This window comes from Embiotoca jacksoni, unplaced genomic scaffold (assembly GCF_022577435.1).
Source record: "Embiotoca jacksoni isolate LCO1_2020_lvr unplaced genomic scaffold, fEmbJac1.0.p SCAF_3, whole genome shotgun sequence".
NCBI lineage: Eukaryota > Metazoa > Chordata > Actinopteri > Embiotocidae > Embiotoca > Embiotoca jacksoni.
Genome location: NW_027185381.1, coordinates 21,601,672 through 21,614,776, shown reverse-complemented (window position 1 = coordinate 21,614,776; position 13,105 = coordinate 21,601,672). Strand labels below are relative to the sequence as shown.

Genomic DNA, 13,105 nt, shown 5'->3' with positions numbered 1-13,105 from the left:
TACAAACACGTACTTAACCTAGGTGCTGCCATCATTTGCTAAACACCAACCAAAAAAAAAAAAAAAAAAAAGCTTAGGTGAGGAAAAACCCTGTGTCTCGAATAAGCCAATCAATACAGAGCAGAGAGATTGCTGCCTTGGTGAGCCTGAGTGGGCGACTCGCTGTGTTTTATCAAGGCAGCTTAATTTCCGTCAGCTTAATATCCTGGGAAATGTATGGAAATTGAACTGTGAGGGAGAACAAAGACGAGTAGCCAGGATAAAACGATGTGGGGAAACTCAGTGAAGCTCCGTCTTATCGTAGGTGCACACGGTCCCACGCCAGCAGGGGTGCGCACACGCACGCACACCTGCGCAGCCTGTCAGAGTGTATTGATAGGTGTATCCATCAGCTGGGTGGCAAAGTTCACATTCCTCCCTAAGAGTTAAATAATTCACACTCATTATTCGGCAAAACGACTGTGAGCGGCAGACTGCTGTATATGTCCCGATGCATATGCTCGACTACCGGTAGTTAATTAGCTTAGCTGCAACATGTCTCCTGCTTGCTGACTGCTCAGCAGAGACACATGGAAGAGCTGCCCAGAGGCAAATTATAAATGAGAAGCAGGTTATTAGGATCCTGTCGTGCATACTAAGGTGTTATGACTGTCATAAAAAAAATTAAAAAAAAGCACAATAGTGAATACACTGTGCAGTGATTAGCATTTTAGGGTTCTTTCTATTATATATGCCTCATAATAAACAATGACTACATCTACAGTCAACAACAACAACAACAACAACGGGCACCTGAGTGGCCGCAAGCTGAAAATATATAAAGCTAAATATAAAACGTGTTGAAAGTCAGCCAAAAAAAAAAAAAAAAAAAAAGTACCAACGTTCAACCCGTCAGGCTGAAGCTAATGAAAGCTCATCTGCATTAGTAATAATCTGCCACTGCTTGGGGAAAGAGCGCACTGTTCCAGGTACTGGTGAGGAATGCAAAACAACAACCTTGCGCACACCCCCCACCTCCGTCCCCTCTGCCCTCTTCTTCCCTCATTTTTTCTCCCCTCCCATCCATAAACAATGCCTGCAATATTACCGGCGCCGTCGCCACTGAGCGGATCTGTCTTTCCCTTCCTTTTCGAATTCATCTTTTTTTCCTCTGGAGCAACCTGATCCTGCCGTTTGCCCACCCCTCTCTCTCTCTCTGTCTCTCTGTCTCTGTCTCTCTCTCCCTCTCTCTGGCACATAAGCTTTAACACACGCTTCACAGAACAGTAACTAATAGCAACCTCATTCATTAAAATACCCCTTGAAGTTGCGCACGGAGGCAGGCTAAATGTGCTGGAACGCCTGTCCTGTCTATCTGGCGGCAACAGCAGATAGATAGATAGATAGATAGACAGACAGACAGGTGGGGCACAGACTCGTCTTACACTCAGCCACCTCAGCCCGAGCAGAGACTGCGCCCATCTCCTGATGGAGATAGATACATATTTCATCAGTTATTAAGGCCAGGACATAAGCCCGGGGGCGTCGGGGATCTGAGTGTAGCATCAGCTGCACTCGTCTTTACTGCCAACATGAACAAAAAAAAAAATATGGATTCTAAAAGTAGAAGGAGAAAACGCACAGAGCTCCGTAATAAGGGCTTTTTGTGAAGTTTCCATTTGGATGCATTAAGATCCCTTCCGCTGGAGGCCTTTCGCTTCACAGATAACACTGAGAGTGCAGACTCTGGCCACTTCAGATTACTGGTGACATCAACAAGCCTATTCCTCCCTTTCAGACGCTGTTGACTCATCCTTTCACTCGCAATGTCTAATAGACTAATTCCCCCGGCTGTACCTGCAGTATACCTGCACCTATTAAGTCTCAGCTGTACCATATGTGTTGTTCATTCATGTGTTAATTATGAGATCTGTGATATGTGCATTTTAATAACAGGTACAAGCTGGAAGCTGCTGACACGTATGCAGTGTGTTCAATACAGCTCCGGCGCTGTTAATATTAAAATGTTTAATTACTACAGGAAATGACGGACTGAGCTACCTGCTTGAAAACTGCGTGTGTGTGTGTGTGTGTGTGCAGGAAAACCTTCTCTTGGAAGGCATTCATAGTGTTGCACTAGCTTGGTTAGGTTTAGGGACAAAACCCACTTGGATAGGGTTAAGGAAAGATAAAGGTTTGGGTTAAAATGATGACTTGATCTTTGTTGCGACTACTTCCTTGAAGCCACGCAGCCTCTATCGTCATGGCAACAGTAAACCGTCCTGCCTCGTGATTGGAAATGGGATGCGAACAGCGGTGTCCTGCCCTCAAGTCTGCTGTTATATCAGACCATCCAGCCCACCTGCTTCCTCCTACCAAAGAAAAACTCACATTACATAGATGTCATCTGGTGTAACTTCTCCTGGACACCAGATTGTCATTATTTATACGAGCGCTGGAGGTCACTTTACTTTAAAATGTAGCCGGGGGAAAGAAGGGGGGTCCTAGTAATGTCTTTCGACAGAAGACTAACAGTATGGCACAGCCTCTTTGGGTTTTACTCGCTGTGGTTTTTAAACATTTGCCTCCGGGATTACAGCCTGCAACCCTGGTACAAAATTCTGTTAGTGGCCCTCAACGTTATTATTCATGGGAAACAATATTCCTGCTACTCCAGATAATCCACATATCTATACTCTGAACGATTTTCTTTGGAGCTACTTTCCACCAAAACAAATGACTGTTGTCGGATTATCCAAAGCAAAAGCGTAGAAAAAGAGTGTCTCCGTGAAAATAAATGACTGTTGTCGGATTATCCAAAGCAACGGCACGGCATTCATCTCTACTGTACCGGGGACAGAAAACTCAAAAACCTGGGAAACAAAACCAACATGGCTGTAGATAGTGTAGATACGCGTTTGTCATTTGTATGAATTGACCCTTTTAAAAACAATATTGGTCTGAGGAAACCTCGTAGTTTTGTCTGAGAGTCCCGTGCAGACCTCTTAATAGACAGACAGTCATGTAGGGTGAGAGCACGTGCCTCCTCCAATCCCTCCCTCCGTTAGCACATTTCACTTCCCTTCCACTACCGGCTGCCGCCGCGAGGCTCGCTCGTAGCAGCTGCACGGCCTCACGAAACTGTACACAAACCTAAACAACGTCCTTTGCACGATGAGATAAATAAGACAAAAATGGTAAACTAGGACAAAATAACAATCCCTATATATGGCATAAGGTAAGCTTGACTAGACAGCTTACCTCTTACATCATTAGCTACGGTGAAATGGGAAGAAGGAAGAGCAGGAAAGGAGGATACAAAAAACAAAAATACAAAAAAAGTAGGACCAGAGTTAGGTCACAAGGTGATGTAATGACGATGTAAACACCGTAGAATCATTAAGAACAGGACAGAGAGATGCTGCAGCAGATTAAACAGTTTAAAGTAATAATACATTTAGACTGTCTGTATTAAAAGCACAGTATCACCAAGTGTAGCGGTCCTACACAGACAGGCCTGTTTGACAAGGATCGATGAGCTCGGCTACATGACCCTGTATTCGCAAAGCAGTGAAGCGAACAAAGTTGAAACTCTAAGCACCCTGGGAGCTGCTGCTCTTGTTTACCTTGAATAGGGGTGTTTTATTTGCATGAGTCAACCTTGTGGAAAATCCATGACTCGTTTGCAAAGCCGTTACTGCAAACGCAACGTCAAATGGCAAATAATATCTGTGGCATCTGAAATGCGAACAGCATTGTGTGTGTGTGTGTGTGTGTGTGTGTGTGTGTGTGTGTGTGTGTGTGTGTGTGTGTGTGTGTGTGTGTGTGTGTGTGTGTGAGTGTGTGAGTGGGGGGGGGGGGGGGGATATCAAACTCCCACCAAATGGATGGATGAAAGTGAGTGATAATGGCTTTTGTAGGTCTATAATGTCTGAAATAGGTTTCAAATTACTTCAGTAGACATAAAAAGATTGAAAAAGAGGTGAAGAAGGAACACAGTGATCTCAGAATCCCTCTTTGCTTTCATTTTCTGAGGTCATATCAGCTCATCAATCAAAAACAGGCTGAGGACAAACTAATATTTTATTCAACAAGAATTAAAGAATGCAACGCAGGGGTGTGGTTGCTATTGTGGAGGATATAGAGTAACACAGCGTCCGGTAGTTGGAGCCGGGAGAGCACACCTGTACGTAGGTTCCACCCTGTGAAGGTATACAGGCAGACAGAAAGTACCCTGCGACTGTGTATCTCCTCATCTGAAATCATCAAAGATGGTTTGATGTTCTCCTCTAAGCTTTTGAACTCCCCGTGAACTCCACCCGCAGCCAAAGTTTGTTTGCTGCCCGAAATGTTAAGACACCCATAGCACTCATCTCCCATGAGCTCATTCTTTGAATCGAATTGTAAGACTTGCCTCATTCCTCACAATGAATGCTGGTAAAGCACACACACACACACACACACACACACACACACACACACACACACACACACACACACACACACACACACACACACACACTGTTGACACACAGTTATTATGCAGTACAGAAAGATCCATGACAAACAGACACACACACACACACACACACACACACACACACACACACACACACACACACACACACACACACACACACACACACACACACTCTCTCTCACTGCTCCCAGTGCTTCGAACCAGGGTCAACAAGTCCCTGGTGTAGGTTTTAGTGGCTGGTGGTGGATACTTTTCTGGTCAATGTCAGCCTTTATTTTCCCTACTCCGCTCCCCGAGAGGAAATGAAGGGATGATCTCTCCGCTCTCCTCCGCTCGTCACTCCCAGAGAAAACAAACAGGAGCATTTTATAACCTGCTTGTTGACCTACAGCGAGGAGCAACAACAGCTACTGGTGCTGTTTACTTCAGGATGACAGATTTAAACTGATATAACAGCACTGCCCTGTTGGCATGGATACAATCCAGTTCCCATGCACATATCTTAACAGTTTTAAGAGAGGAGGAAAAAGTGTTTGTAAAATTGAGTAGCATAAACACGATAGGAAGGTTAAAATAATACACCTGTCAGGTGTGATAAAACGTTTTAATGTTGTGGATACAGCAGGTCTTCAGTGGAGCACATTTAAAAAGCCAGAGATAAACTGTAAAGATAACAAATCTAAACTGCTCCATCAACAGAATCCACTAAACGGAGGCCGCAAACTTCTTTGCACTATGCATAGTTGCAGAGCCAACACCTGGTCTGTCTGTGTGTGTGTGTGTGTGTGTGTGTGTGTGTGTGTGTGTGTGTGTGTGTGTGTGTGTGTGTGTGTGTGTGTGTGTGTGTGTGTGTGTGTGTGTGTGTGTGTGTGTGTGTGTGTGTGTGTGTGTGTGTGTGTGTGTGTGTGTGTGTGTGTGTGTGTGTTTACGTATGCGGTAGCATGGCTCACACACACCTGTTCTTCCTTCGACACCAGGCCCGAGCCCCAAACAAAGCTTCTCTGTGTGCAGACACTGTTCGATTCCTTGCACAGTTTCCCCAAATGCTGCCTCTGCTGAAACCTAAACACACTGTTTGCTATGGGTGCAAATTATTTTTTTTATTATTATTATTATTATTATTATTTTTTTTTTAAAAGCACTGGGAGAAGAAAGAAAGGTCTTCCCAGAGAGTCATCTGGTTCTAATGCAGGGCCCGCTGGTGTGGATTACAAGCACATATTACAGTAGAACTCGGGCTGACCCCTCATCTCTATCCTCAGGGAAATGGGAGCCAGCCACGGTTATGGGGAGCTGAGGGTCTGGGGGCCTGTGGGCAGACTGCCACCCTACATGATTGGCGCCCTTCTTCTTATATGGGAGTTTCTCTGAGAGCTTTTCAAAAACCCTCTTTTGAAAATACACTTTCTTCCCCTGACACTAAGACAAGGTCAGAGCTTCAAATATTCCCTGTGGTCCATCACACCGTTACCAGAGCTTCAAAAAGTTGCAAAGTAACTAAACAGGTCTGCTGTAATCATCAAAGTGGGACTAAAACATGCATATTTTATCCCATTAACCACAATATGAAGCTGGCTACTCAGCGAGAGTTTTACTGCCCTGTATCACGTTGAAAGAGGGTTAACTAGGGGAGTAAAGACAGAATTGAGACGAAGAGAGCAGCTCATAACATTGGCAACAAATCTGGCTGGATGTTTGGCCAAATAATCAACTCAACTATGAAAACATTCCTATAAAAGCAGTGATAAATCAAACAAGATGCGGGAAGCACAATGATCATCCAAACAGAGCGAACAGGAACCAACAGATGGACACATTTTTGTGCCTTTTACATAAAAGACCTAATTTAAGTCTTTCGTATCCATTTCATTATGTGGTCAAAGTTGCTGCTCTTACCTGTAGTATCTGGACTGTAGGTAAGTGGAGCAGACTGCTTTGGACACATGGCTGGCTGAGCCAAAGTCAATGACTTTGACCCTGTAGGGCTGTCGAGATGGGTCCACGAGCATGATGTTCTCTGGCTTCAGGTCAGCGTGGATCAGCCCCAGGCTCTTCAGTTTCATGAGCGCTGTGGCCACCTGCTGCAGCACGGGTCTGATGTACTTGAGCGGCAGAGGGCTGAACTTGTTCTGCTTGAGGAAGTCGTACAGGTTCTGCTCCAACATCTCAAATACCAGGCACGTGTGGTTCTTGTGCTGGAAGCACTCGTAGGCCCTCACAAAGTTATAGTCGTCTGCGCTCTCCGTGCTCAGACGTGCCAGGATGCTGACCTCGATCTGGCCCTGCCGTGCATACGACGGGTGGTTCTTCAAGATCTTGATTGCCACGATCTCGTTGGTGCCCCTCTTCCAGCATTTAACCACCTGTCCGAAGGTTCCTCGTCCCAGGAACTCCAAGACTTCGTAGGTGTTGGTCATGGAGCAGAGCACCTCGTGCTGCACCAGCTGGTAGTCCCCCTCATTGTTGGAGCCGCTGTTCTTGGACGTAGCTGTGGAGGTGGCGGTGGCCACCGTGGCCACCGTGGCTCCACTGGCTGCTCCGTTCTGGATCATTGGCGGGCCGTGCTCCTCAATGATCTGCACACTGCTGTTGTTGTCAAGCTCCTCACTCTTGCGTTTAAGCCCGCATCGCTGGTAGGTGTCCAGAAGACTGACCGTGCTGCGGCGCGTCAGGTTGTGGACGCCGACCACGCCACCCACACCAATGCCGCCCCCGCCACCTCCACCACCACTACTGTTGCTGCTGCTGCCTCCACCCCCACTGACCAGCAGAGACCCCACGGCCCCCGAAGTGCTGCTGGCTGAGGCGACCACGATGTGGCCCGCACTGGCTGGGAAGATGAGAGCCTGCTCGTAGGGCAGGGTGGAGCTGGCGACCTGCAGGGAGCTGTTGATGCCTAGGGGGCCACTGGTGGCCGACACGTTCTTGCTGCTGTTGTGGGTGTAGACTTTGCTGTGTGTGCCGTACCCTGTCATATCCCAGTTGCAACTCTGCTCCACCTTCAGTTTCTTCACGCTAAAGAAGGCACTTGACTGGAGAGTGTGAGGGGAGAACACTTGCACTTGCGAGGCCATACCTGTGACAAGAGGGGAACAGAGGGGAGGAGTGAGGAAGACAGGAAGGGAATGAAAGTGAGAGGTTAGGAATTTGAGAGTGTCTGAAACACGAGTGGCAGCCAGAAGCTTTAAATAAAGACAGCTTGGGTCAGAGTCGGTCATTAAAACATCAAGCATATGCTGTTGCTTCAGTAGTTTGACCCCCTGAACTCTTTAACATCATCGCAGAGATATAAAATAACTTTCTGAATTGTGGCTTTGGTGGTAAATTATTTCTGAGTAGTGCGATAAATAAGTATCTTCCTCGTAAATCATAAATACTATGTCATTAAAACACGAGAAGGGGGTGTTTTTGTTAATATAATATAGGGTAAAGTTGCTTTTTATATTTGATATTTTATAGAGATAAATGGTTTTGCTAAAACATCAGTAGATTTAGACTGAGTAGTATTTATGCAAACCACAGGTTCGTGCAAAGGAAATGCCATTTCCCCACTGTTCCCATCTGCGGCAAAGTAAATAGGCTGAGTGAATACTAAAAGAATACCCTTTCAAAGGACACTCCATGGAGACAAAAAAGCAACAGAAAATCGTACACAAAAATAGGCAACCGCAAAAACAGTCTGAGTGACTGATTGCAATTTCCTTCCCCACTACGCAACCAAGCCTTCGCATTTATTGGTACACAATTATTCACTTTGGGGAAAAATGGTGGAGGAAATTTTGTTCAAGTAACTTATGAAAACAGAAAAGGGGCACTGAACTCCCTCTCAACCATAGATCCTGAAGACAACAAAACAAAAGCAAAACTGCAGCGAGGCTGTGCTCTGAACTCCTGGGAACGAGCTGCCTCAGAATAAGCAAAAGCTTCTCCAAGCAAACAACTGCCCAAAAATAGTCCCTTTCTTTATCTCTCTCTTTTTGTAAACAGGCTTGTTGTTTGTAGCATTGAAATGATTATTACAGCACAAGGAAGGCTTATATGAGACTTATAGTTAATGCTATGTTTCAACAGCTTCCAGTAAAACCCAAAATTAAGTTTACTGCTAACAAACGTAAGAGCTTCCACCTGGCCGCGCCGACGCCCACACACACAATTAGGCCTTAGCTGCTGATCAACTGATGCACAATTCAAAGAATGTTATAATGCGCACACAAACACTAACAGCGTTCATGCAAACAGCCCTTAAACTTTGTTTACAGCTGGAAGAAATTGCTGCTTTTGTGTGTTTATTAGACATCTTGAAAGCTGGGAAGTTTTCTTCTGTTCAAAGATAATTAAAGGACCACACTCCCTCCGAGATGGGACCACTTCTGTAATTGTTGAGAGCAGAGAGGAGGGGACATGCCTGGTCACTTTGTCATTATTAGCACTTTCAGTGGTGATGATGATTAATTCAGTCTGAAGCTGGCAGCCCTCCATTACACTTTGCTTCAATTGTGAGTTGTTGTTTTTTTTGTTTGTTTGTTTTTTTTACATGCTCCCGACCTCTTCCACCTAGTTGTCTGAATTTTGTTGGACTTGCTTAGACTTACTAGTTATCTCTGTGGTCATCTGGTCTTAGCCCTAATGCGGCGGGATTGAAGCTGCGGTGCATATTAGAGGGCTCACTGTAAGCTCGGTGAGTGTTGCACAGTAGCTGATATAGCATAGCACCTCCCTGCTTCCTGTAGCAGTTATTTAAGCCTGCACCATGATATCTGCACACACAGTGTGTGCCTGAACAATCCTTCGGACCTTTTTTTTTCAGGGTGTGCTTTAAGTGCCCACGCCCGGTCACTTCAGTGCCGTAGGTATGGCCGGTCCAGAGAGGTAATGAAGAACGTCCGCTAGGCTATTAGGGGCAAGGCTCTCTGCTAATCACATAAGCCCTGAAGGCCAGATGTCACTCCTTGGATTACCAATTCCTGTGCCTGGATTTTACTCTAAAAATAATTTGAATGATGGGTTGCGTCACAGAGCAGTGTCAACAGTGTGTGACTGAGAGCCCGACAGGATAATCACAAGCACAGACTGATGGACATAAAGATGGATGGACGGACACAGAGCCAGCCTGTTCCTCTTATGGAAAATTCCAGCATTGCTTATCTGCCAGCATGATTATGGATAGCTCGGGGGTTTTACGAGGCCAGATTGAGGCCTCCTGCTCTTTGCATTTGTATCACAGAAATTCAACCCCCTGATCTTAGTCAGTCATTGACTCTCTGTCAGTTTTAGCACTGTGGTCAAAGAGTTCATTTAACATTGCCTACACAGTTCAGTGGCCTGAAGGCCACACATGCTCCCCTAACATTGGGGAAGAGCTCAGAATCATAGCTGACAAAAATCTTTAGAAATGCACAGGAAACTCTTGAAATTCTGCTTTTGCTTGTTCAGAAATTCTGCACAGCTGGTCTGGACGCAACACTAAAAGCAGCAGCACGGCTCAGAGCCTTGTGCAGAACACAGATAAGTAATTAAATGAACCAAAAGTAAGAGGTCAAATGGCTGGAATGTTATCTCATGAGAACATACACAGGCAACAATGTGACCAATTATACTACATTGGGAAAGCTCCGCTAGTCCTCATGAATCAAGTGTTCACTCAAATTGAAGTTCAAACCTATGTATGATCTAAAATCTAAACAAGCAAACCCTCTGTACTGCTGTCAAAACCAACACAATGCAAAATACCTTCCCTTTAAAATGTCCCCTTGAAGTTTATTTGCATTTCTGAACTCTATGCCAAGCGCAAAACTGTAAAGGTCCATTGTTGTACATTTACAACGTTGGAATGCCTTCAGTAGCCAAGGCTTTCCATTTAGCATACCTAAAGGAACACTGTGTGTCCCAAACACTGCAATTAAGCATACCACAGAGCCATTTTCCACTGTTTAGAGGCAGCATGTTGAAATGGTAATAGTCAATGTTTTTAGAGAGATTACTTCTCTGTCAGGGGTTTGTTAATCTTCTTTTTGGGAGGATCAGGGCAGTTCTGCATGCCATGTGAGGGCGAGAGATGGACTGAAAGGGAGGGAAGAAGAATAGAGCGTGGAGAGCAGGGCTGTGAGTGGCCCTCACATTCTCGCCGTGACCTGCTTCTTATTTGCTGTCTTTTATTAAAACCCCTCATTTATACTCCGCTGACAACATGACAGAGTATTGATGAGGACGCCTTTAGATGCCACCAAAACCTGCCAAGTAGTCCTTTGTAAGTACAAATAGCCTTTTAATATAAAACCTGCTTCTCATTCAACTCACCCAGGCCTGTCCTCAAAGTTCTGTTCTTTAGACAAATCCGACTTTAAAACTATTTCAGGTTGAGATATAAATAAATTGATTTAATTTTTTTTGCACTGCATCAAAATCAGGCTAGTAAGTTTGAATATTTATCTATCACTACAGAAACTGTTCAGTGTTCAGTCTGCGCCAAAAGGTCTGAGTGGAAAGACACGATACCGAGAACATAGCACATCATCTACAGGAGACTATCCCGAGACAAATCTGTCTGATCGATGTCCCCTGACCTGGATTGATCTGGACTACTTCCTGAGGCATAATGGCTACCAACATCAGCACAGGCGCTCCAGTGACCCTGTCTCTTTACTGGGCATCTCGTGGTGGTGGTGGGGGGGGGGGGGGGGGGGGGGGGGGACAAATTGCTGGCTAATGAAATGACTTCTGAGCGTCTAGACAAAGCATTATCTCACTCGTCACTGCTGCTTGGTTGGTTGGTTGCCGCACCTCTGTTCTTTTTTTCTCAGCACTGACACATACCGATAAAGGACAGACTTTAAGAAAAGACCAACATTGTACCTTATGTTCAACTCTCCCCCTTCATAGATTCCCCAAATGTCTGGAAACCTATGAAGGAACGAACATCATTCTTCCAAAACACATTCCCCCAATTAGTGTTTTATTGATGGCAGTGCAGAGCGCTGAATCTGACTGATAAACCACAGCATACTGCGTCTATGTTTGTAGTCATCAAATCATTCAATAAGTCCCTGTACAGCTCATTAAACCAGGTCTACTTCAAATCTGTTCCCCATCTGTACATACATCTTTAATTGAAGTGATGTCACATGTGTAAAGGCATCATGGCCAACAGATCCACTGGTGGGAAACCTGTTGTGGGGAGACTTTGGGGTTAAATGGAAAAGTGCACACACACCAGTGAAGAGGAACATCTTGTCCATACAGAGCAGTTTAGCCTTGTGTTCCTGCCGCCTGCCTGAGCTCTGTCCTCTGTGGGGGAGCTGGAGCTGGACATTGTCCCCCCCCCCCTCCCTCTTTCTCCCTTTCTCTCCCTCTCAAGGCCACTATTGACCATCCTGTCGGCTTTTTTAGCTCTCTCATCTCTGCTTATTTATAGAATAATGCATCCGACAAGCTAGCGGGGAGATACTGTCATGCTGGTCATCAGACTTTATGCTCTTCCTGACGACAGTATTTCGACTAGTTGGAATCGCCTCATGATTTCAGTCCACAATACAAAACAGAAAAAAAGAGGATGAATTTCCATCTGACATATGGACAGACCAAAAAGCAAATATGAATGGTGTTCCATAGGAATACATACACAGGACTGTTAGATAGATAGATAGATAGATAGATAGATAGATAGATAGATAGATAGATAGATAGATAGATAGATAGATAGATAGATAGATAGACAGACAGACAGACAGACAGACAGACAGACAGACAGACAGACAGACAGATAGATAGATAGATAGATAGATAGATAGATAGATAGATAGTTACTTTATTAATCCCCAAGGTTATTAATCCCCAAGGGGAAATTGTTTCGCTACAGCAGCATTTATAGATACAGGAAAGCAATAAAATAACAGTAAAAAATATTAAATATTAGGATTGTAAACCAACAACATGCCTACTGTAAATGTGACACTCCCTCAACGTTCCCTTTCCTCGAAGCTAACAGCCACAGATGCGACGTGCTGTGTGTGAGATAACATGTGCAGTCAGCACTTGTTCAAATGCACATGCATAGATACACAAGCAATCAGACACACACAAGCTGTCGCACAAATGTCCACATGTAAGGGCACACAAGAGCACAGATACAGAGAAGTGAATAGGGCTACACGTATTCACACAAACTCTGACTATACTAATCAATTTCTTATGGTCTACCACGATACTTTTAAGTTCCAATGCTATATTTCAATTGCAAAGGTGAAAAACGTTGTACACCGGGACAACTGTCATTAGATAAGGAAGCCACTATTCGCGTTGTAAATGTGGTCATAAAACAGCTGGTGTCAGAAAAAACATTAGCTTTGTTTATACTGCCAGGACAGCCTAACCAGGCACTGAACCAAGAAGAGGAACGGGAGATGAGGAGGGGCATGAGGAGGCGCAGGGGGTGGGGGGGAAGCACTCTGCTCAAGCTGGATTTCTTATTAATCAAATCACGAGGGGAGTAAGTGTACAAAAGAAAAAGAAAGAAAGAAAGAAAGAAAGAAAGAAAGAAAGAAAGAAAGAAAGAAAGAAAGAAAGAAAGAAAGAAAGAAAGAAAGAAAGAAAGAAAGAAAGAAAGAAAGAAAGAAAGAAAGAAAGAAAGAAAGAAAGAAAAAAAAGAAA

At 44.7% G+C, this 13,105-nt stretch overlaps 1 protein-coding gene across 3 annotated transcripts in view; it reads right to left on the bottom strand.

Moving 5' to 3' along the window:
- hipk2 (homeodomain interacting protein kinase 2) overlaps positions 1 to 13,105 on the bottom strand; it is a 74,672-nt gene that overhangs the window by 49,359 nt on the left and 12,208 nt on the right. For all 3 annotated transcript variants that reach the window (XM_069161985.1, XM_069161986.1, XM_069161987.1), the window contains exon 2: positions 6,356 to 7,535. In XM_069161985.1, the coding sequence (XP_069018086.1) occupies positions 6,356 to 7,535 (1,180 nt within the window). The remainder of the gene's footprint in view (positions 1 to 6,355; positions 7,536 to 13,105) is intronic.